Below are 25,002 nucleotides of genomic sequence, written 5' to 3' on the forward strand. Positions count from 1 at the left end.
CGGTGACGTATGAAGCTGAGGCGAGCCGATCCAGCCTCCCCACAGCCCCGTTCATTTCCAGGCCGGGTAGGACCCCAGCAAAAACACTGCGATCGGTTCAACCTATGAAGATTGGGCTTTACAATCGCCATCCATCCTTTGATTAGACAACATTTTGTGGAAATATATCACTGTCACTGACCAGAAGGTACACTAAGTCGTTGAATCGGTGAGTTATGGACGCGGATGGTTGTGTCAAACCTCCAGATTTGCTTGTCTTCTCCGCTGCCTAGTTTTATTGTTGCTTTGTTCTGTGCAGCAGCCATTTTTAATCGCCTTGTCCTACATTCCCATCCCCTGTCGTCTGACCGTTCCGAGAGCCGAGAACGGTTGAAAAATGTTAGCAAGGGTCTGAGTGTTTTACATACATTTCCAGCAGACGGGGTGTCAAATTGTGTAAAGCACCACAGCAGTGAGGAGCCCCGGCCTGTCAAGGTTGTTTTTGAAACACAAGACTGCAAGTTAAACGGGATTGCCGTTATGCTAGTTTTCTGTCGAAGCTAGCTGATGCTAAATCAGAGCCGTTAGTTGTATTTTGTTATTCCTGTGTGTTTGCTTGAACAAACACAAAATATGTTTTCGGCACGTATCTCCACAGTCTTGAGGTGCAGTAACAATAATGCTATACTTCTCTAACATCACAGGACCTTGGCCGCTAGCACTTGATGTTTACATAGCCTAGGTATTTTTTTTCTTTAGCCACAAGCTAGCATATTTTGCTAGTTATCGTTAGCAGTACAACTAGGGCTCTCTTCTTGACGTGAGTGTTGTCGCTTTACAATCTAAAATAATGTTAAGTAGTGTCTTTAACGCAGTAAGTCGCCCAATACCGCTTTTTTAGTTTTGTTTTACGAGTCTGGCCAAATTGTGTTTTTGTTTCCGTGCAGCGAGCTGCCTGGTGTCAGTTTCATGTGCTGGAATTAGCATTAGCTTTCAAAGAGGTAATGTTAGCATAACGACACCTACAAGTAACATTAGAGAGGTCAGACGTTAATTTGCGGTCACACGGAATACTGTAGTTACACCCGATATATACATTTTCGCTGCGTGTTGGTTTTTCTTTTGGTTGTCTGGCGGAAATAACATTTAAAATGTAAACAAGAGTTAAGAAATGGCGAACGCTTGCTGTTATGGCGCTAGCCTTCATGTCTGACTTTGCGCTAACTAACGTTATATCTGTAACGCGGTGTTCTTTGTAGCAATTCAATATCTTGTCTGAAATTAATGTAGTAGAAAATGCCCTGATGTGATCATAATTTAAAAAGGTGTCTAAATTGACCGTGATGGACAGATGTGTTTTTTTTCCTGAAGAAGTCCCGGTAAAAACGCCTATGCGGTGCTTTAATCGAGCGGCCTCCGATGCGTTATGGGGTTGTCTGGTATTCAGTTCAAGCGACGATATTCGTATGCGTAGGTTTGTGTATAAAATATTTAAAACATCAGATGTGGGGGTTCGTGTCGAACGCTATTTCAGCGATAAAGATAAGATCATATGTGGACTGTATTATTAATTCCCCGTCTCTTCAGTAGTCACACCACATCACTCAACATCACTTGTTTTGGTACATGTGTAACCATCACAACCATCAATTCAAAGAACATGTTATGCTATGTGTCCGAAGAACATCAAACTAGAAATACATGCTGGGGTGTGTACTCCATCTAATTGCAGTGTCCGCGGTGAAGTAATTTCTTCTTCTAAGACTTACAGCAAAAAATCAGATCGCCTTTGGAAAACATGTTGGCCGATCTCATGTTATTGTAGCTGCTTGTAAAGAAATACATTGGAATATTTCTCAGAATTTGAAATACTTGCATGCTGCTGTTTACCTATGTTTTTTTGTGTATTCCTGTTATTAGTGTAGTTATAAGTTGCAGTGCAGTTTTATCAAGTATGTTGTGTATATTACCCTGTTCCTGTTTAAGGCAGCTGTGATTTAGGAAGTAGAGCACATCGTTCATTAATCGCTTGGTGGTTCGATCCTTGGGTCTCCTGGTTGCACCCTGATGGGTCCTTGTGCAAAATACTGAACCCCAAATTGCTCCCCATTCCTGTTCCATCAGTGTGTGATTGGCTGAGCATCCTAAACAAAGCGCTGTGTCTCTCCCGATGAGCAGGGCAGGAACTCAGCCTCTTTTTATCATTGTGTGATTGAATGAATGACTGTGACAAATGTCTTGAAGCGCTTTGAGTTGTCAGGAGCCTAGAAAGGTGCTATTTAATGCAAATCAACCACTTAACCAGAAGCGTTGATGCTAACAATTTAATGTTATTCAGGCTCTGATTTTGTCATACGTGAACTTTGGATAACCAGCATATAAAAGGTTATTCTCGTGCTTTTAGAACACACCAGAAGTGAAAGCCACAAATGCAGCATCAGTTGCACAAAGTGGCTCGGCAGTAAAGGAAGAATGGAGGTAAACTGAGTTTTCAACCAGGAAATAGAAGGGATTCTTGGCATTGTAACATCATGGTGCTTATTTCCTGCCAACAAGAACGTGGTCCTGCCATACTTCATTTTGATTTGAATAAAACGTCAAACATGTCAAGTGATCAGACATTTAAAATAGACAGCCAAAATTGCGTAAAGCCATTTCAACTCTTACCCTGAGCAGCATCGAGCTGTACTGGCGTAATCAAGGTTTTGAGACGCTCTGATGAGTGATGAGATGCAGCATTTATTTTGTGGCATTCAAACCCCAGAACAGCAAACAAACAAAAAAAAAAACTCAGAAGCACTAATACCAGAAAGCAGATTCTAGTTTATTCGGGGATATCTCATGGACTGGAATGGTTTTTACTGTGAACTATTTTTTTTATCACACACAAATAAGTAAAAAAAAAAAAAAAAAAAAAAGATAATACAGATGCTTTGATTTATGTCTGACAGCAACTGCGCAGCATTGGTTTTAATTACAGCTGCTCACAGCACCATAAGGTTGTTTGTATGGTATGCAGTTGGAAAAAAGAAAAAAATTACAGAACCCCTACATGAAGACCTGTGACTCTGATGTATTGGTCTTGCTGCCCTCAGGTCAGGATTGGGAATAAACATAAACTGAGGTTGAAGTGAAGTTTCACAACTGGTGGTAACACAGAGCGACTCGCATTTCATATAATATCAAATGTGCTGTTAGAGTTCAATGACAGTATCTGAATTTTATCACATTAAGTAGTAATTAACTAATAACCTGAACACAAAAGTGCCTTTTCCATGTGTTTAGGGCACTTCTTCAGAGCCGTAGTGGGAGCCCAAGTGGTTTTCTGTACAACTGTGGTGTTGCTGAGGTTGCACTGGGAATGCTTATGATCCCTGTGTGGCCAGGGCCCTGACATACGGAAGAACTAGCACTGACAAAGGGTGACTGATGCGTCAACTCGCGTTGGCTCACATCTTTTGTTAAATGTTGCACATGAACACATTGCAAAAACTATACAAAGCAGCCATCTGACCTCCAGCATGCATGTACAGTCTGCACCTGTGTGACAAAATAACTAGTCCCTTGGTTTCTAATTTAGAACAAATTATTTTTAAATTATTATTATTATTATTATTATTATTAGCTAGATGTCAACGTTATCCTTTGTAATAGTTATTTGATAGACACGAGTAATTGAAACATGAGGTGTGCAAAAGTAAATAAGTATGCCATACATCTTATACACAAGGGCCACATAATGAATCCAGATTCTTTTCTAGGTCAATGATATCAAAACAGCTAAATGTTTTTATGCAGCATTTTGTTGCTCACACAGTCAAATTCTGACAAAATAACAGGTGTGTGTTGTTTCTTGTCTCACTCTGTATCTGTCAGTTAATTGATTTGACACTTTATCAATATATATATTATATATTGTCTTTTTACGTCCTGTAAAAATTGGTTTACTTTTTAAAGGAAAATATGGTGTCTTTGGTTTCTTTTCAAACATGAGCAATGATGAGAACCCAGAATATATATTGCAAAAAAATCTAGATCAATGAATCCTAGATATTATCCACCCTCATGGGGTAGCAGAACATCCCCCACTCCAGAGGTAAATTATTTTCCTTCGATGAGGTTTGTACACAAGTTTAAAATGTCTTTTTCTCTTTGTAGAATCAGAAGGCACTGGGAAGAGGCGCAAAGAAAAATTTCCATACTCGATGACATTACATCGCAATGTCCGATCGTTTGGGGCAAATAACCAAGTCCAAGGATGGGAAAAGCAAGTATTCCTCACTCAGCCTATTTGACAAGTACAAGGGAAAATCAATAGAAACTCAGAAAAACGCAGGTAAGTTTGATTATTTTGTGTGTTTCTTATTACTTAATCACTATTTACATTACTGTTACCCTGTTCACACCCCCCTTGCTTTATCCACCTGTGTTTCCTCTCCCAGTAGTTCCGCGACATGGCTTACAGAGTCTTGGCAAAGTGGCCACAGCCCGGCGCATGCCCCCACCTGCTCACCTGCCGAGCTTGAAGTCCGAAAACAAAGGAAACGATCCCAACGTGATTATTGTGCCTAAAGACGGTACGGGATGGGCGAACAAGCAGGAACAACCCGAACAAAAGAGGTGAGGGGAGAAAATGTTCCTATCATCTAATCATTGTATTGGAGTTTGGGTAAATGGACTGTGCCCTTAGTAATTTTAACTTTTTATCAACCGTAAGGCTTAATGCTGTCAAGAAATGAAAGTAAAATGTGTTTTTCCCATAGCAATGGAGAGTTGCATTCTGAGAGATCAGCACAACTTTAAACAGCTGTTTTTATCCTTTTTTAGTATCGGAAAAAAGTAAAATGACACTTCAAGCTTTTTAAAGCTGTAAAGCACTTACCTTATGATTAGAGGTAGTTGTCATCTTTATATAAGAGGTCAGAGTTCAGTCTGTGCTGTCTTATGATTTTGCAGTACCAGTACCCGCTTTGAGTTCACCAAACTAACGGATTTCTTTTTCTTCTCTCTTCTTTGTAGTTCTATTGCATCAATACCACAGCTGCCGGAGTTGCAGCCACAGCTGGCTTTACAGAAGTCTGTCTCCAATCTTCAGAAGCCCTCACCGGTAGCCAACCAGGAGGTGTGTATATGTAGCTGTCACTATGTTAAGCCTGGGACTTTCTGTCCTGATTTTTTAACCATTATGAAGGTTATGATTATTAAACATCTGTCCCCCTAGTTGAGCTTCGAGTAAAAGCCCTCCGTAAAACACGACTGCAGATCTATACTAAAACCGTGGCATTTCTGTGCAAGAAAACGCTCACTGCAGTCTTTAACTAATTATGACTAAACAACTGGCGTACATCCCACCATTAATAATCCATTTGGTAGTTTTTGGCAAGTATCTTACATTGTCAGTGTGTCCCAGTTTGTAATAACAGGTTCAATTTTAGAGTAGCACCCGTGAACAGGAAAATCTTTCTGCCAGGTACATACAGATTTTGTTGTCAATGCTTTAGCAGTTCGAAAGCTGCAGTATCTAAATTTAAGGTACACTGTTTAAACTGCATATATAAATCAGAAATTAGGAAAAATGTCTAAGGTCATAAACCTAATGCTTTTTTTTATTATTATTTCCACAGAACACAAACACAGGTGGACCAAAGCAATGGGCCCAGCTAAATGGAAAGGCAGTAGAGCAAGATGGTGAGTCATCTCATTTATCTATAATTGAGAGTGGGTGTGATTAAAATTAAATGACATGCAAATGGAGGATGGTAGGCTGTCCAGACTCACTGGCACACATGTCTTTGCTAATTCGTTGAACACTTTTCTGCTTAAAATGATAAGTTCAAACATATTTCATTTTCAAAATCAGGTTCAAGGGCCTCAAACCGACTTCAGCCCTTCTCTCACGAGGAATTTCCCACGCTGAAGGCAGCTGGAGAACAGGACAGGGCTGGCAAGGAAAGAAGCGGCTTCGATCCGTCGTATGGGCCCGGACCAAGCCTCCGCCCCCAGAGTAAGTCTGGTCTCTCAGGAATTGATTGGCAGTCTTGTAGGTTAAAAGATTTGTTAAACAATGATTCCAATTATTAGATGTCTGGAAGCTTATGATACTGGTGAAACACATTAATGGCTCATTGATAAACAACAACAAATTTCAACAATGGGCTTCCTTGGGATTGGAAATGTGGCTGGGGGCAATGGCTGTCATTTTTTAAAAAGTTTGTAGTGGAGACTTTTGGATGATTAATACTGGCTGTTTCATGGCCAGTAAACAAAGAGCAGTGATTTACTTACAACCATGAAATTAACTCCTGTCATTAAAGACATGGAAATAAGTGTGTTTTCAGGTTAATTGTATATTTTGTCAGTGCAATATAGAATCTATTGTAATCGACCTCTCCCCTCTTCAAGATGTGACGAGCTGGAGGGAAGGTGGTGGCAGGAACCTTCAACCCTCGTCCCTGACCCTCGGCCTGCCAGCAGATCCTGAGGGTAAGATCACTGCCCTGGGTGAGGCCGGCACCCCTCCAGCCACATCTCACCCCTCCACTACCACCGGCACAACCTCCTCTAGCGTAGTGACAGTTCAGTCACCAGTCCTTGACCCCAAGGAGCCTTCCCTGCGACCCGCCCAGCCTGTCCGCAGAACAACCGTCCCTACTGCCCTGCAGTACCAGCTTCACCACACCTCGACTGCTGTCTACCATGACATGTTGCCCGCATTTGTAAGTACTGTATGACTTTTTCAGGCAGAAATGCTTTAAAGACAATGTACTGGTTTTAAAACCAACAATAACAAGGTAACTTCTTGTTGCCCATTATGATCACATTGTTTTGTCCTGCTGTGTTCAGATGTGCTCTAAAGAGACGCGTGAAGCCCCAGGTACAGAACATGTTCCTACCACCATTGCAGCCCCAGCCCGATTTGACAGCAAGCCTGCTTTTAGGCAGAGCTACGCCAAACCTGAACTTGTCAAGTAAGTACATTCACATAATGAGAGCATGTATACATTAACTAAAAATTGTGATATCATGCCAATTGCTCATTTGTATTTTAATCATCTCTGATTGCAGCGGTGATGTGAAAAGAGAGAATCGTTTTGTCCGTGCTCCACCTCGACTCTCCTCTCAGCCCATCCGCAGGCCGGGTGACAGACCACAACGCCCTGCCATCATTAATCCAGAGGACCTGAAGGATCTGGATGAGCTTGACAATGACTGCGAGGATGGATGGGCTGGTCAGTGTTTCTTAAATGTTGTCACACATGCACAAAAACCACTCAAGTGCAATTACATGGAGAGAGACACATTTCCATAATATAGTAAGTCAACTGTTCAGTCAATGTAGTGATGAGAGTCGATGATCAGATGCAGCTCTGTCTTTAATTTTAGCTTCTGCAGGATTCTCTGACTCTTGTTATTGGGTTAAAATGGCTAATCTCTTCACAGTATTAGAAACAAAATGTCTTAAGCAATTGTGTGTGTGACTTCTCAGATGAGTAGGATGTGCTCAGATATCTGCTCAGGACACACCTAGTTGATACTTAGCCTGATTTTAGGACTACAATACTACAGTTTTGTAGACCTGGTGTCTATCTCCAATGACAAATTTGTCTGTAACAAAAGCATTGTATTTATCACAATTAGACAGACCACTACAAGTATTGGTCTTTGCAGTATATTTAGTGGACCACCTATCATGTCATATTTGTAATAAACAGGTTTTCTCTCCAATTTAAGAATACAAAAGTATGGTTGTTAACCACCTGAGATCATGCTGATGGGATACTGGTTCATGTTTTCAGATCTCTACATCCCATCCAAAGTACCATTGCTAAAAAGTCATGCCTTGTTTTTTCTCAGGACTCCATGAAGAAGTAGATTACAGTGAGAAGCTCAAGTTCAGTGATGACGAAGATGAACATGGTGAAAAAAAGATGTGGTGAGATCTCTTTCCTCATAGCTCAATATTGTTATAAATAAGATGGAACCCTTGTTTTGCTTTTTTGCAAACATTCAGAGGGTTTCATTTTGTTCTGTTACTGTTTAGGAATGACTGGGAGAGAGAGAGGGAGAGAGAGTTCCAGCGTGACTGCCAGTCCTCCCTGAGTTCAGGTGAAGTGTCTTACCCCCAGGAGGGCCCCGAGGAGAGCTATTCTTACCAACACCACCATCACGAGCCTCCCAGGAAGACCAGCGGCAGATATCTCTCTACAGACTCATCGGTAACTACACCCTATACCCACTTTCATCCTTCCCTTTTGAGATTACTTATCTTTAATCTCAGTCTTTATCGAACTCATTATGATGTTGTCCATAGTTCAAATGCATCGCCTTCTTTAATCCCTCTGTGACTGTAGAGGATAAGGCAATGCTGCAGAGCATATGAATAACAGTGTGCCTTTGCACACCCTGGAGTGAGACTGTCATTGTGATTTGGGAGAGATGACCTTGCAGTAACCATAGAGATAGGTGTCTGACTACTTCTACTTGCTAAGCCTTTTGCTTGGCAGATGAAAAGAATGTGAAAGACCTGTTGGAAATAAAAATTATGCCTTTGTTTTTGGCCCTGTTCAGCATGAAATATTGGTCTGACAAATTCCTGAAAATAACCAAGTAGAGTTCTACATTTAGGTCTACATATTAAAATAATTTCTTTCACTAAATTAATCTCTAATGCTTTAAGTTGTCAGTGTGAGAAGGTGTGCTCAGCAGACAAAATAATATCCTTACATACTAGTGGTCTAAGGTTTTAAATATGTAATGGTTTTTGGAGTGTGAATCTGGCCTGAGACCCTGTTTGCTTTGCATCCTTCCTCCCTTTCCTGCCCATGTTTCAACAGTTGAGAAGGCAATTTTTCAGAAAGTTAAACATGAATTGAACCATCGGGATATATTTTGGAAGAAGTCAGTTGATTTGCTTGGGATTAAAAGATGCTTTCACATGTAATAGCAAAGCAAATAAATCTAACTCTGTCTCTGTTCCATCTCAAGGTCCAGCTGAAAAACCAAGGTGAGCCACTGGCTGACCAAGAAGATCACCAGCGCCCATCTCAGGCTCAAGGACCTGCTAGGGCCAAGTATGTGTCACCTGAGCTGTCAGAAGCTGTTGAGAGGGCCCGCAGACGCAGGGAGGAGGAAGAGAGGCGTGCCCGCGAAGAACGACTTGCTGCCTGTGCTGAAAAACTCAAAAAGCTGGATGAGAAGTTTGGGAAGACAGAGAGGCAGACATCAAGGACGGATGAGGGTCAGAAAGAGGGAGAGGGTAAAGAAGTTCCACTGTCCCCAACCAGGGACCAGAGTAAAGGCCACCATGAGAGCTGGCAGTACAGCACAAAAGGTAAAGACTGTGTGTAAACTTGTACATTTAGGCCTGCATATTAGAAATGAAATGTAAAGATTATTGCAGAATATATCTAATGTTCATGTATATTTTTTCAGATGCAAGTGAGTGCGTCGCAGACAGCTCTCCTGGCCATAGTTACCGTGAGGAACCTGGCTTCTCTAACTACCGTGGCAGCGAGGATGATGGTCAGGAGCCCTCCTCTCCCCCAGGAGACTACAGTGGACGTCATCCCTCCAAACCCGTCCCACCCCGCTTTCAAAAGCAGCCGCAGCAGCAGCAGGTGAGTGCCAGCTGATGCCCCTTCTAACCCATACAATCCTAATCCCACACTAATGCCTCAATGTATTAGCAGCTTCTTTGTGAGAGGAGGGCTTCACGAAGACAGGTTGTTTTAAGGTTGCAGTCGCAGCAGCATGAAAAGCAGAGAGCCTGGTGAAGGATGTTAACCTATTTATCTTTTATTGGATTATCCATTAATTCCGTTAATTCTGTGAGGGATTATTTAAGATAATGTTGTTTGGTCTTCTCATGCAATAAGTTGTAGGGGGCGGTGGCCTAAAAGGTCAAGCTTTTTGGAGCAAGGCCCTTAAACCCAAATGCTCAGACGACAGATCAGACTGTGATTGTACTGAGCAGCTTCCAGGGTTGAATATGTAACTGTATGAATGTGCTCAGCGCTTTTCTGGAAAACACTGCTCTCAGTGAACCCTCCCTGGAAAAAAAAAGGGTTAAATAAAGGAAGAGGAACAAGAACACGTAATGCTATCTATAGCAGTGTATTAATAAGGCATCATCCTACATTTCAAAATATAGGAGTGATAGCATCGTCTGTTTACAATCAAAAATTCAAAATTAAAGAATAGGTTCATGTTTCTAAGGTCCATTGAAATAACTCTCAAATCCCACTGGTTGAAACTGAGAAAACTAACATCAGAAGAAATCCTCTTGACTTGGCTCACTCTGAAGTTTTGAGTTATCTAGAAGTAATTTTTACACAGAACACAGACTGTGGATTTTGCCCACCATCTCTTACAAGTGTATTTCTTGTATATATTCTACAGGAACAAGTATACAAGATGCAGCACTGGCAACAGCCAGGTCACCCTCCCTCTTCTGGCTCAAGCCACACCCAGCGGGGCTACTATCCCCCACATGTCCTTGGGTTTGATCCCCGCTGGATGATGATGCCGCCTTTCATGGATCCCCGCATGGCCCAAGGACGATCTCCTGTAGACTACTACCCTGGTGCTGTCCACTCTTCAGGTGAGTAATTCATGAAAATTAGTGCAGACGGTTTCCTCCAGGCTTTCTATCATGGTAAATTTTAAAACACTGTTTTCAGCAGGAATGATGAAACCCATGATGCATCAAGACCACTTGAACAGCCCGGGATCTGATGAGGGATGCCATCCCAACCTGCACCAGGAGAGAAGAGCCCCTTCCACTGAGCCTTACCCTATGTGGAACCAAGATGGCTACCCCTTGCGCAGCTTCACTCCACCTTACCAGAGACAGCATGAAAGTTCGGACAATGGTCAGCCAGATGACAGGTCAGTTATTGTTTAAAAGTGTTTAGAGCCCATGAATTTTGCCTATGAAAAATCCTTTGCAATCTACCTGTTTCCATCATTCTCATCTTCTTGTATTTATTTTTTTTCCACAGAAGTGATATGGCCTGCTCCCAACAAGACTCTTATGAAGAGAGGGCCAATGAGTGCCTGAGCCACCCCCAAGATGATCTCCCCCATCACGCTTACCAGAACCGCGGCCCAGACAGAGAACACCACGGCTTGCTGACCACTGCTCAGAATCATACAGATAGTGATTACCCGAAGCAGGATTGTAGAGACAAGCATCTGAAGGATGGACCCGAATCTCATGATGAAAACTTAGATGGCTCCAAGGACAGCTGGAAAAGAGATGGAGGCCAAAAACAAGATGGAGGTCTCAACAGTGCTCAGAGCCAATGGTCTGAACCCAGTTCCAGTTCAAGTAGTAGTGTCAGCCAGCCATCTGAGACCAGTGGGCGCCCTTTGACACGCAGAACTGGGCCTATCAAGAAACCAGTTCTGAAGGCTCTCAAAGTAGAAGACAAGGAGAATGAGAAACCCAAACCTGAGCCTGAGGAGAAGACTGTCCCTTACCGCCTGGAGAAAGAAGTCCTTACTAATGTTTATGACTTGAAGAAAGATAACCAGCCTGCCAGCACCAGACGTTCAGCCTCACCTGCTGTTGAGAAGCAGCCTGAAGAGAGGCAGCGTCAGTCACCAGCTCCAACCAAAACAGAGCGACCTTTGAGCACCCACAGTGATGACTCTCCCAAGGAGAGCGCCTGGGACAGTGGAAAGAGCCAACCACCTAGAGATAGCCAGGAGAGCCGGGAGCCCCATGCACCACGGCGCAATAACTGGATCTTCATTGATGAAGAGCAGGCCTTTGGTGCCGTTAGGGGAACCGGTAGAGGCCGCAGTCGAGGTTTTAGGGAATTTAGCTCTAGAGGTGGAACCCGTGGTGGCCGAGGTGGAGACAATCTCAGAGCGGCTTATAACAACAATAACAACAGTAGTGGTGCTCAGCGATCAGCCAGAGGCAGAGCTCCACCGAGGGACCTTGTCAAGGTGGAGGACTTCCAGAGGGGCAAGCCCCGGAGACGAAATGTCAGTGAGACTTTGAGTGAAGCGTCTGAATATGAAGAACTACCCAAGAGGCGTCGCCAGAAGGGATCTGAAAATGGAGAAGGTTACACAGATTCTGGAGAAGTCCGTAAAGCTGATAGAGACTCTTGGAGATCCAACAAGGTGTACACAGAAGACCAGACAGCACAAGATTCAAGAGAAAAGGCCAAGGCCAACAGAAGTTTTGGAGGTCGTATGCTGCCTCCCAGATTGAACACCACTGGTAGTTACAATCGAAGCTTTGGAGGGTCCAGGGACATTTCTACATGGAGGGGCCGTGGGCCCCAGTTCACTAGCAGTGGTAGCTCCATGCAAGAAAATGGTTATGGTCCCGGAGCTGAGACTGCGTACACCCGCAGACCCCCTGTTGAACGTGAGGCTCTCAAATACCCTCCTAAATTCACTGGCTCCTTCATGGAAAATGGCACAGAGGACCGCGACGGAGAATATTACTTCAACAATGACAACCCTGACATGCAGATGTTAAGGAGACGTCGTCCACCCCGTCAAGACAAGCCCCCACGTTTCCGCCGTCTACGACAAGAACGTGAACCTGGCTCTAACCAGTGGACAAGCGAAGAGTACATAAATGGAGACTTTGCAAACCCCTGGCCTGGTCGCGCCAAAGGCAGCGGGGAAGACAACTGGCCAAGTGGCCACTATGCTGGTGGACGTCCGAGCCAACACGGTCAGGCAGAGGAATGGGAGACGGGATCAGAAAACAGTGACTTTGGTGACTGGAGAGAGAAGCGAAGCGGCAGTGGGGGTGCAGTTACACAGGGACACAGTGATATTCCCTCAGACTCTGGCCACAGTGAACCAGGCTCTGGTGAGAAGAGGGAACTTTGCAAGAGAAGCTTCTCCAGCCAAAGACCACTGGTGGAACGGCAGAACAGGAAGGGAGAGCCATCACTGCTGGAAGCAGGCAAGATGACACGTACACCTGATAATCCCCCTCCCTCCTCCTCTAACAGGAGTGACAGCTGGCAGAATGGAGGGACATCTTGTAAGAGGTGAGTTGAATAATGAAACAAAATTTGTGTTGAACTAATTAATCAGTTATGTCCTGTACCCATATGCATTTCTACTGGGAATGAAGCATTCTCAATATGTGCTTCGCTTTTATATTAATGCTCTAGTGTCTCTAACATAGTTGGATAGAAACCAGCAGCCCAGTTTGTTGCCTATATTGTTTTGACTTTAATATATTGACACACTCACAGTGACGGGAATGAATGCCAATTTTTTGCTCACCAACAATTCGATGTCGTAAATGTATGAAAACAAGTGCTTACTCTACATGGAGTAAATGTAATGTTGAGGTACATGCCTAGCTTTTACCAGCTTATTGCAGGTCGTTCTGATTAAGGGGAATTCTAGTGAACGAGTTTGTTTTTTATGGGTAGTTGCACAAAACCTCGGTTTTTACAGAGCTCCCTCCATGACGAAGATGGCATTGCACGTGGTCAGTAATTCAAATGTGTAGAGACGCTATTAGAGGGTTTGTTACCTACTGATACTCAAGGCTAATTGGTTTGAGATGGAACTGGGTAGGGAACAGGTGTAGGAGGTAGTTTGAGAAAGAACCATAGTTTGCCTCTGGTCCTCCTGCTATTAAACCATTAACCCCTCTATGCCTGAATTTTAAGTCACTTTGAAACTTTTTCTTCTCTTTTGTCACTTATTTTGTCACTGTTACATTTCTTTTATGTTTGTATTTTAGAAATGCTCAGAATACCCACTTTAAGCCTCCTTGTCTCCTTGTCTCTCCCTGTTTGCAGCAGGGGCACCGATGATTCAGGCCCAGTCTATAGCATCGAGCAGCCGGAGGAGAGGGAGTCCAGTGAGACCTCAGGGAAGAAATTGGACAAGGAGCTGAAGCAAGGACCTGTCAAGACAGACATAGCTGAACCTCTCTCCCAGTATGAGCTCAGCAGCTACCCAAGTGAGTCTGTTTTTTAAGTTTTTAATTTTGTCTATGTTGATGGAATTGAGCAATTCTAATAGTGATATTTTACTATTGACATTGGAAAAAGTCCCTGGACAATCAGTGCGGATACTTGTCTACTTTATGAGTTTTAAACAGAGTTACAGATAATGTTGAGAACTTCGGTGCCTTCCTATCTTCAGATAATTATGTGTTGACCACCTGCCTATTTTTGTAGTTGAGGGGGACACAGGGGGACCAGTTTCTAATCCAGATGGATACCAGGATGCCTTGTCCAAAAAGCAAAGACGCCCACAGGAAGATGATAGAAGGAGGAAGGAACAAGGAGCTGCTGTAAGTTGACATATTCTTAATCCAGATGCTTGGTAATCAAGTCAAAAAAAGTGTGCAGTTGATTAAGCTGTTTCTCTCTTTGCTGTGCAAGGTGCCAGTGAAGAACAGGACCATTGCATCCAAGATACCACCACGCTTTGCAAAAAAGCAGGGAAGCATGAGCATTGAACAACCTGATGACGCGCTTTCTTCTAACAACCTGGGAACGGAAATCTGGGAGAGCAATAGCTCAGGTATTAAACAGACCCCACTGTGTGTCAATGCTTTGTTCATGATGCTTTTGTTGCAGCTATGAAACTATATCTTTGTAACATTCCTTAACCCTTTGTTATTTTACAAAAGCATATGGTAGTTTTTAATATTTATTTTACTCTTTAAACAGCCAGAAGTGGAGATATTTAAAATCCTTCTACATGTTTTAGTGTTTGTATAGGTGTCAACAAATCTCATTTTCTTAAAGGCAAAAGCATGTTTTTCAATTAATTACTGTGTAAAGAAAGACACATTTTTTGTACTCTTCACTGACAGCATCCATTTATGTGTTTTAGCTCTTTCAGTGCAGTCTTCAGGGGGAGACTCGTGGACCAAACAGGTGTCTTACACTGGGAGCGAGCCCAACTCTGAGGTAGTAAAATGCAGTTGCTCTCTGAAACCTCCACCCACACTGTAAATACTCTGCCTGCATTGTTTTTCTGCAGTTAACTTTTTTTCTTCTCGGCCCCATTATTGACAAATAACAAATCTGCTTAAATATTATTAGAAAGCTTAGAGAAACAAACAAATGAGTGCATTTTTCTTTTCTTGGCCAGGATTCTGATGCTGGCCCTGAGCAGAGTAAAGAACAGCACAAACCAGGGCCAATCGGAAATGAACGCTCCCTAAAGCACCGCAAAGGCTCTGAAGGTGTCGATAGGCTGGAAGGTGGCCCTATCACACCGGTTAATGGTGTGGACCTTCATGTGGACACCGTGCTGCCCGTGCCTCCTATTGAGTTTGGTGTCAGTGCCAAAGACTCTGATTTCAGCCTGCCACCAGGCTCAACCCCGGTGCCCGTGTCCAATCCTGTCAACAAGCTTCAGGATGCACTTACCACCAATGTGAGTGATTAGATTTGTACTTTTTTATCTTATAAATGAGATTTTTACTTGCCACGTATTGACCCTGATTTCTCATTAATCAGACGGCCCTCAATCAGAGTATCCCGATGCTGCGCTCCAACCACCTGCAGCCTGGCATTAACCTCAATCCAATCTCCTTCCCAAGTGCTGACCTCACACTCAAGGTATTTGAATTACAATCCCATGCACACAGAGCAACCTCATATTTGCGAAACTGTAATTTCAACATGCATGTGAGCTTTAATTGTTTCTTTTCTTCAGATGGAATCAGCTCGTAAAGCGTGGGAGAACTCTCAGTCCCTCCCTGAGCAGGGCTCTCCTGGTGGAAATTCTTCAGGCGCTCAGCCTCCTTGCAGTGTGGGCTCATCAAGTGGTGTCAGCTACAGTTCTTTTGGAGGGGTTTCCATGCCTCCGATGCCTGTGGCATCAGTAGCACCTTCCATGTCCATGCAAGGTAAAACTGCATTTCCTTTTCTCTCTTTGATGGGCACTTAATTCTTTGAGAAGAATGTAAAGCCTGTTGTTTCTGGTCCCTTCTTTAGGTAATCATATTCCCCCATTGTACCTGGATGGTCACGTCTTTCCCAGCCAGCCACGCCTTGTGCCTCCTACCATGACCCAGCAACAGACCTACCAACAGGTATTGAGAGAAACACACACAGACACAGTCATGCTAGTTTGTGTATCAGCAGAGCTGTAATCATGTTAGATTTGTTCATCTTTTCAGGCGGCTGCAGCCCAGCAGATACCCATCTCTTTGCACACGTCTCTTCAAGCTCAGGCTCAGTTGGGGCTTCGAGGAGGTCTACCTGTCTCCCAGTCCCAAGAGATGTTCAACTCTATTCCCCCCTTCAGGTACTGTAACTTTTTCATTGAGTTCCCACTAGTGATTGGCTTTTCAATTTGATCTTGTTATCTGTTTCATGTATGTGGCACCACTGTGTATTCTGTTTTCCTTCCACTCATTCTGGAGCCCTGCTTTGTGTCCCTCCCTTCAGGTCCCAGGTTTACATGCACCCCAACCTGTCACAGCCCAACCCTATGGTGCTGTCAGGTGGAGCCCCTCTAAAAGGGCCCTACTCTGCTTTCCCTGGCATGCAGCCCTCAGATATGGTCAAACCACAGTCAGGCTCACACTATCAGCCTATGAATGGCAGCCAGCAGCTTGTCTATGACAGCCAGATGAACCAGGGGCCTGGGATGGGTTCCTCCCAGCTAATGGACTCTCAGCTCATCCAGGTGAGTCAAATTGACAACAGATTTTATAGGGATTCAGTTAAATTATACACAACATCAATGTTAGCCAACAAGGTATAAGCCTTCATAGCATAGACCCTCATTAGAGTATTGACTCAAATGATAACTATATAAATGACATTCTTTGTCTTCACAAGGTGACAATGCCCCTACCTGGCTCTCAGCTGCGCTATGGCTCAGCCCAGCAACACCTCATCCTCCCGCAGTCAATCCAGCTGCAGCAGGGACAGAACCTGTCTGTCGGTGGCCCACGTCGAATGATGCCACCTGGCTCCCAGCCTGCTGTCATGACTGGCAGCCGAGAGGTGCGACTGACTTACTGATCTTTTCCCAAAACTGTTCTGTTCAGACCTTAGTGCAATAATGGAAGTTAAAATCCTTTTTATCATGTGCGACAAAATGCGGCACATCTCTTATCTACAAATTAGCTGTCTACAGTTGATGACATGCATTGACAGCGTGTATTTGTGTGTTGTTGCTTTTTTGTCAGGGCTCACAGATGGAGATGAAAGGCTTCCAGTTCTCTGACAAGCCCAATCACTCCCCAGGCATATCTGCAGGGTCATACAGGTGAGCTGAAATGACTTTGGATCCTTTTACTTCGTGAAGAAATGTGCTATAATGAATCAGAAATGCAAATTTTAGGAAATAGATTATAAAACTACGTTTTTTCTTTCTCTGCTCTGTTCAGGCCTGGGTCTGCCAGCCCCAGTGGGAAGCCCTCTGGCCCTGGGGGGCCCGTCGGGCCTTTGCCTACACATTTTGCCCAACAGGTATTTTCTCCTCAAATATGCTTTATTCACTTCAAAGTTTACACAGGAGCACCTGAAGTTGAAGAGTTGAGTCACATTTGCAGCAACAAGTGAAGCTGTTGTCAAAAAGTGCCCATCTTAAGGTTCACTTTTAGCAGGGTGTGAATCTTTTAACATAAATTTAAATGTATAAATATTAGGCCTTAAAAGCCGTTACATCTGATTCTGAGTTGTAATTTATTTTTAATTACTTTATAATTACTGGCAAAACTTGTGTGCATATATACGGAAAATATTATTGGTCCAAAATCAGTCTTAAAATTGGTTAGAATTCATCTTTAAAACATTAAATGCATGCGTCACCCTGGTTTTTATGAATCAAGATTTATTTCTAATAATTAATGTGTATACACATCCAATTCTTAATGTACAGTGTGAATTCACTTTACAAAACTATTTTTTTTTTTTTAACACAGTGACCAGATGTGATTGAACAAGTCTTTGGCTGAAAATGCCTGATGAATTTCAGTACTGGCATCCTAATTAATTGTCTTTTTATATATTTCCCACCCCATCATCTCCTCTCACCCTCCCTCCCACCTTCCCTCCTTCCCTCCTCCCCCCGTGACCAACAGGTCCCACCTGCTCAGGGTAGCATGGTGATGCACATGCGGCCCCCCACCACTGGCCCTTTCCCTAACCCCATCCAGAGACCAGTCATGCAGGTCAACAAGCCTGTCATCATCCGCTCCCCCCCTTACCCCAATCCTGGCCGTGACCCCTCCCACTCCACCCCTCCCTCTGCCCCTGAGCCCCCTGTTAAAGGGCCAGAGGATGGCATGAAGGTGAGCCACCCACTGTAAATATAGGTAATTTAATTTAATCCATTTTCTTTTTCTCTATTTGCATTGCTTGTGTTGTGTATTTAAGTGTGTGCCTTTAACTTTTGAGTATACAGTTACATGTTTATCTAACAGATCTTCATAGGATATATTTTTAGTGCAGTATGATTTAATGACAGTATAATTCTTAACTGTAAATATTAGTATTGATGAGTGTGTGTGTGTGTGTATAGACTAAACTACTCTTTACTATGACAATATTTTCACAAATATAGATTTATCTGAAATGCCTATTTGAGCTTATTTTGCTGCAAGCTAACACTAATTACTTATAGTATAATCAACTGAATAAGGCTTCACATGTTTTTGGGATAATCTGTAAGATGGAAAAAACATCTGTCAGCTTGATTTAGCTCGTAAATATTGTTGTTGTTTTTTATTTTTCACAAACTGTGCAGATGAAAAAATGTCAATTATTTAGCATCTACTTTTTCTTTACCTGATCGCTGAGCTGAGCTTCTTTGGACTATCCAAACAAATGTTAATGCATTAAATTTATGATTTGCCAGGTGCCGTTCAGTCGTAGTAACTCTGCTTCTTCCTCATGCAGAATAAAACCATGCGAGAAGTTCGCAAGGCGGTGGGCGAGGGCAAGACATCATCCGGGGGCATGACCAGCAAACTCCAGGAGCCCCTGCCCTCCACAGGGCAAGCCAAACCAGCACGCACTGGAGCCATCAAACCCCAGGCTGTCAAAGTAGAGGAGGGCAAGGCGTAACAATGGACCTTAAAATCCTCATCACCACCCAGCCTGCCAACACAAGCCCCTTGTCTGAGCTTTCGAAAACCCACCTTATCTCAAGGCACAAAGGCAAGGGGCATACACGCAGACATCATACTGAAATACTCCTCTTGAACTGTCAGAACTGGACATTATTATTTCACACCACATATAGAGATATATAAATATATATAAATATATACATAGACACAAACAGTCTTTTAAGCAGATCTCTTCAAGGTCCTCTTTAATTTATTATTAGTCACTTTTAAGGGGAGATTGGTAAAGAGAAAAGATATGTTTGTTTTTTTTTTGTTACTCCTCAAGGGTGGGTAAATGGAAAGTGGCCAACTCACACAGATGGTTCACATTTTTCATACCATTTTGCCAAACTGTATTTACTCCCTGTTTATGGACTGTAGCCCTTAAGACCAGGCAGACACTTGATACAACTCACTATGAGAAGCAGAGTCTGTTAAATATTTTTAAACAAATTTGAACCGCAGCGGGGCACTTTTTTGTCATATTTTCATTGGAATTTTTTGCTGGTAAATATAATGTTCAAGTCATCACCACCCATTCCCCCTCTCTGCAAAGGACTTCTTTTATTAACCCAGAAAAAAAAATCCTCCAATTTTTGGACATCACTGCATGTCAACAAGGCAAATGTCGAGTGCATCACCCCTTGAAATGCATCTTCTGGGGTCCTCCACCCATCTCATGAACTGTGGCGCAACTGCTTAGATTCGTAGAAACAATTCCTTTTCTTAAAACTGTGTTCTTTGCTTTTACATTCTGTCGCTCGCTCTCTTCTGTATGTAAATTGGAAAGGTGGACATTTTACCAAAATCATGTTGCTTCCATGGGAACTTCACTGGCATTGATAACAGCGTGTGCATGTGACCTGCGGACCGTGTGTGTAAACTCGCAGGACTCCTGCCTAGAACCTTTCACAAAGACTGTACCTGAACTCAGCATTCATAGTGCTGCCATCGACTGTGTGGATTTTGATCAACCAAGCTGGCAACAATTCTTTGGGCTCTTTGTGAAGTCATGTGGGGGATGGGGGGTGGGGAGGAGCCACATTCACATTTGCTGTAAAGGGTCCCCTCCCCCTCCTTCAAAATAGCTGATTGAAATGTTTGCTTTCTTACTGCTTTGTTTGGGTTGTAATTAATCAAATTATCTGTTTATGAACATGTGATGTAAGTGATGATTTTTACGTCCCTCGGCTTGGGGCGCTTTGCTTTTTCTTTTAAGGCTTTTGAAAGACTCTTCTCTCTTAATTCCGTTAAAATCCCACACAACAGTACAGTGGGGCGATTCTGAAGAAACTGACTCATTATCTCCATTTGATTATTCAGCATCTGATCTCTGAGGTGGCACTAGCAATAACTGCAGCCCAACTATAATCACAATCAGGGTCCAAATAACATTTTTTTTTTCTGTTAGAATCTAATGATCACAAACGAGGGGCGTTTAGCATTGCTTGTTGAATTAAAATACGCTCTTTGCTTAAGCTTTTTTGTGAGCACTGCAGTTCCAGTGGACTACGAAGGACTTTTAAAGTGTTTGTTCTATTTGAAAATGTGAAGCTGTTGGAATTCTCCATTCATTTTGGGGTTTTTTTCTGTTTTTTTTTCTTTTCTTTTCTTTTTTGTAACGGACACTCATTTTGAAACTTCACAATGCCAATGTCATAACTGGTTAAATGTTACTGCTTACCATAACGCTCCATGACACTACAAAATGTTACGATTTATCTTTATGACAGTGTTTCACTGGTATATATGTATATGCATACTTAACTGTACAGTCAAGCCTTGTCAGCCAGGGGAGGCTTAAACCCACATTTCATTTTAGATATTGTGGCACTATAAAGGATTTAACGTTGAAAAGGTCACTGTGTTCTCAGAATGGATTGCTTTCACTTGTTGATAGGTTTATCGGGCTTGGAGTGTTTTGCCTCTCATCCCATACCGCAAAAGATCTTGATGCTTCTCATCATTGTACCTTGCACCAAAATGTTGCCCTGACTTTTTTTGTACTTTTAAGATGCATATTTCATTTTGTCAGAGGACCAGTGCTTTCTACAGCTGATCCAGCATTCTATTTATCCTACCTGATCTTTATCCTTTCAGATATTTGGTCATTATTCTCCCTTGTTTAAAAAAAAAAGGAAAAAAAAGAGCTTATTGAAAGAAAAGAAATAAAGCAGTTGTGATTTCTTAAATGTACTGTTGATTCTGTATTCACACTTTGTCATATTAAAATCATGCGTCAAATTCTTGTGAAAGGAGAAATTATGGGGAAATGATTTTAGGCTTAATAATCACATTTGTAGAATTTTACACAGACGTTCAAAGCTGAGGCCAAAAATCAGCATTTCCTCCAGATGCCTGAGTGCATTCAGTTTTTACAAATCTCTGCATGGACAGTAAGGCTACGCAATGTCAGTCGAAACCATATAACATAACTTGGTTCATTTACTATCCTGTGCTCTTAATGTGTTTTAAAGGACAAGTTCACTCCAAAGCAAAAAATTCTGTCATTTTCTTCTCACCCCATGCTGGTGGAAAGTCAGGTGAAGGTTGTTAGTCCATGGACATTTCTGGAGTTTCTTAGCAAGAGTCTAGACGCCCTGAAATAACAAATTGATATGAAATGACATTATTTATACTCTTATGAGCTTTTGCAACCACTTCAGACTGTGTTTCTTAAATTAATTTGGGATCTCGAGGCTTCTAAAGACTTGGATGACGCCCGACAAGCTTTATAGTGCCATTTATTTATTTTGTTTGTTTTTGTTTTTTTTTCAGAATCCCCATCTACTTCAGTTGTTTAGGAAATGCTGTTTTGCTGTTTTGTCGACTTTGAAACTAAACCCGACTTTAAATCGTGTTTGGGGGTGAACAGATACTGACTGAATTTTTGTTTTGGCATGAAGTTCTCCTTTAAATGAAAAGCAATTTATTCAAGGCATCAAATAAACCAAGATGGGTCAGGTTTATGCAGTTTAAAGGAGTCTTTTCAGTCAGCCTGTACGGTCCATGTTTGCCCAGCAAGCTGCGGTGGTTCCCAGCCCGGGAGCAAGGACCACCCAAGGAGTCCGAGGACAAATCTTAAACTGTCCCACATCGATTAAAGGAAAGTTAGATGGATTTTTGTCATGTTTTCGTCATATGATGCTGGAACTTTAACATACCCAAGCCAGATAAAACTATTTGTGATAGGTAAAAATCTTGACTAACGGCTTGTCACCCAAGTCTACACGAAGACATTACTTAAATAAATGTCAGGGCGCTATAGATTACCTTTTAATCCACTTAAGTATTAAGTGACATGATATTAAACCTGATTTCTTGCTACCTCCAAACATTTAAAGGATGATTCTTCCTCTTACTATCTAATAACCACAAATTACCGTAATACCACATCATAGTAGTAACGCGCCTGTTAAAAAAAAAAAGCAGGCTCCGTAACGTCACAAGTGTCAGATTCCAGGGATGTTTGCGGGACAAAAGAGGCTTGTCTGGACGAAGAAACTTGTTCCTTTGTGGCTGGGGACGGAGGAAGTCACTGCGGAATTTACTGGCGTTTTACTTCCCGAGCACTTGGAGTGTTTCTGCGTCAGATAAGCGAGGTAACTTTCGCTTCTGTTGTGTACTTTTTGTCGCCCCGGCAGTTGCAGTCTGAGTAAAGTCGGTGGAGCATGCGTGTGTAAAATCTACCGTTAGCCTTTAGCCTCGTTTCAAAGTGACTGATGAGTTTGTAACGAGATGATAACTTTTAACGACCGTGATGCGCTGCTAGCTAAATTTAAAAAAAGAAAAAACATCTGCGGCCTGTTTTAGTAGTTATAATCCCTGCATACAAATGATTCAAATTAGCAAGCGAATTATCTTCAAAGTTTAGTTAGCGTTAGCCTGAAAAAGCGAGTATAACGCTTTAGTGTGATGAACGGGGGGAAAAGGAGAAATCCGTACGTTATATGTCAGAGAGGGAAAAAAGTCAGCCATCTTACCTGGATAGGGCTAACTCTGCCAAAGAAAATCTGCTGGTAACCAATGTAAAACTGCCACAGGTCTTTACAGCGTTTTTAGTCTGAAGTAAACAACAAGAAAAAGAAAAAAAAGTGGTAGACCGTGTTGGACATCGATTAGTCGTGCAGGTCGCCATGTATAAACATCTAGCTAGCATTGTTTTGCTCCAGCTTCATTGTGGTGTGAATGCAATTCTTCTGTTTTACATCAGTATAAAAGGTTGTGTGCTGTTGGTCGAGCAAAACATGGAGACATCACCACTGGCTATTGGAAACAGTTGGATGTTTTCCCCTTTAGCACAGACATTTTACTTTCTACATTACACAATGAAGCCATTCAAAACAACTTTTCCCCCCCCCTTTTTGCTCCCTGGCTCCCTGATCAGTTCTCAGTATCTACCCATTTACAAAGTTAAGGTATCAGGAAGAAAAAAAAACCATCATGTTGTTGCATCCCTAAACACCTTGAGGACCAAAAGCAAATAGGGCGCATTCCCAGTTTTATGCAGCTAGTGTGGGTAAAAACTGGTTTCATATGCCCATGTAGCCATCTGAGGCCGATCAAGACCAAGTGATGAATTAAAGCTGGCATTACTTGTTGTTTGCCCAATGTATTGCTTATTTTATAGTCAGATTTTTACTCAAAGAAATGTCATGTGTGCAGTATCTCTGTCCCCATCCATATTGATTTGCTGGTAAAACCATCATTTCCTAAGTCTTGAAGGATTGCAGCAGGTTACTTCCACTGCAGCACATGCATGTGTTCCAGTGTGTAGAGTGACAAGCTGTGTCTCCCTCTGGTGGTTGTACTCAAGCAAGTCTCAATGAAGAAATGATTGAAATTCTTTACTGGTAAACCTTTTCACTGTATGTTGTGCTGAAAAGAATCACCTTTTTAATTTTTTGGGGTAGAAGCAGATACGGTCTTATAGGCCTCATTTGTCACCATTTTTATTAAAGAACAGGTGTGTTTCTGTGTCCCAGCATGGCTACCAAGGCCGGCATCAGACCCGATGAAGGCCTGATGATGATGCAGGAGCTTGACGACCGGCTTAAAGAGCAGAATGATAAACTGGAGCATGTTCGCCTTGCTGCCATTGAACTGAAGGACAACTTGTCTGGGGTAAATTACACAAGCAATAAATCCCTATCTATAGGAGCAACTGTTTGATCAAAACTACTTTTTCTGGAGCTCTCTTCTGATTTGACATTGTTTTTTTCTAATACAGAGCAACGGTGATCTGAGCCAGTCTATCGCTGACCATCTGGAGTGGTTGAATCACTTGTCAGAGAGAGTGGAGACTCTTCACATGAACACAACTGTTTTCGTCCAGGTGAGAAAAGGATGTGATTTCTGATGGGATCATGGCTTTATTTCTACTTGTGACTGTTTCTGGGAACACATCAGGGCGGTGTACAGTGCTTCTGTCTCTTCTCTCACTTCCAGTTCATCTGTTTCCAGATGAACCCCAAGCCTCGCGCATGGGCAGGAAGACAGGGCTCCAAACACGGCTACCGCTTGGGACGTCTCCACCAGACTGACGACGCCCAGTCGGAGTTTGGCTGGTCCCCCATCCGCACACGGCGAAACAGTGACGCCGCCTCCGAAATGTCCTGTAACTGGTGACCTGCTGGACCATTGGCCAATAGATCAGCTGAGATTGCAAGTTAATGCAAATTGATTATTGAAAACCAAACTCTTTGCACATTTATGTTTTTACTGGTACACTTAAACTCACTATGATGCCAAGATTTACATGTAGTCTGATATTTTACATTTTTCTATGTCCTGTTTTTTTATGTTAGATTTTCGGTAAAAAGTCATGTTTATCCACTCCTTTCAGTGTCACCATTTTGCGTCCATGCTTACCTTTGTTTTGCTAAAGGATGCTCTGTTTTTTTTTTATTTGATAAATAAAAATCATTGCATTTACACTA

The 25,002-nt window shown here is 42.5% G+C and overlaps 1 protein-coding gene and 1 long non-coding RNA gene across 12 annotated transcripts; one reads left to right on the top strand and one right to left on the bottom strand.

Annotated features, from left to right (window-relative positions):
• Positions 1-25,002, top strand: prrc2b (proline-rich coiled-coil 2B). Of its 11 annotated transcripts, none has more exons than XR_005078348.1 (34): positions 2-208; positions 4,138-4,315; positions 4,422-4,599; positions 4,999-5,101; positions 5,604-5,667; positions 5,840-5,983; positions 6,382-6,695; positions 6,823-6,947; positions 7,045-7,208; positions 7,834-7,912; positions 8,021-8,195; positions 8,965-9,310; positions 9,412-9,596; positions 10,378-10,579; positions 10,659-10,866; positions 10,980-13,004; positions 13,773-13,936; positions 14,157-14,272; positions 14,364-14,505; positions 14,821-14,897; positions 15,082-15,369; positions 15,453-15,554; positions 15,652-15,844; positions 15,933-16,030; positions 16,100-16,245; positions 16,389-16,629; positions 16,785-16,952; positions 17,138-17,217; positions 17,339-17,420; positions 18,035-18,244; positions 18,852-19,112; positions 24,030-24,187; positions 24,294-24,398; positions 24,527-25,002. XR_005078348.1 is itself a non-coding variant. In XM_037118358.1 (31 exons), exons 2-31 carry the CDS (start codon positions 4,201-4,203, stop codon positions 19,017-19,019), a joined length of 6,699 nt encoding a protein of 2,232 aa, XP_036974253.1. In that variant the 5' UTR covers positions 1-208; positions 4,138-4,200; the 3' UTR covers positions 19,020-21,255. The 11 variants fall into 11 exon arrangements, 9 of the variants coding, with proteins under 9 accessions (XP_036974253.1, XP_036974250.1, XP_036974254.1 ...); XR_005078347.1 differs by having other exon boundaries at positions 24,049-24,187; XM_037118358.1 differs by lacking the exons at positions 24,030-24,187; positions 24,294-24,398; positions 24,527-25,002 and having other exon boundaries at positions 1-208; positions 4,425-4,599; positions 18,852-21,255.
• LOC119030615 lies at positions 20,656-24,018 on the bottom strand. The gene is made up of 2 exons (XR_005078349.1): positions 23,047-24,018; positions 20,656-21,663 (listed from the first exon to the last, which is right to left on the bottom strand). It is a non-coding gene; the product is annotated as an uncharacterized LOC119030615 (long non-coding RNA).

The sequence above is a fragment of the Acanthopagrus latus genome, chromosome 12 (assembly GCF_904848185.1).
Source record: "Acanthopagrus latus isolate v.2019 chromosome 12, fAcaLat1.1, whole genome shotgun sequence".
NCBI lineage: Eukaryota > Metazoa > Chordata > Actinopteri > Spariformes > Sparidae > Acanthopagrus > Acanthopagrus latus.

Excerpts from the sequence above, each read along its gene's own strand:
- prrc2b (XM_037118355.1), top strand. The coding sequence starts at position 4,201 with ATGTCCGATCGTTTGGGGCAAATAACCAAGTCCAAGGATGGGAAAAGC. Across the intron at positions 13,937-14,156 it reads TGAGCTCAGCAGCTACCCAA|TTGAGGGGGACACAGGGGGA; the intron begins GTGAGTCTGTTT and ends CTATTTTTGTAG. Across the intron at positions 18,245-18,851 it reads GGCCAGAGGATGGCATGAAG|AATAAAACCATGCGAGAAGT; the intron begins GTGAGCCACCCA and ends TTCCTCATGCAG.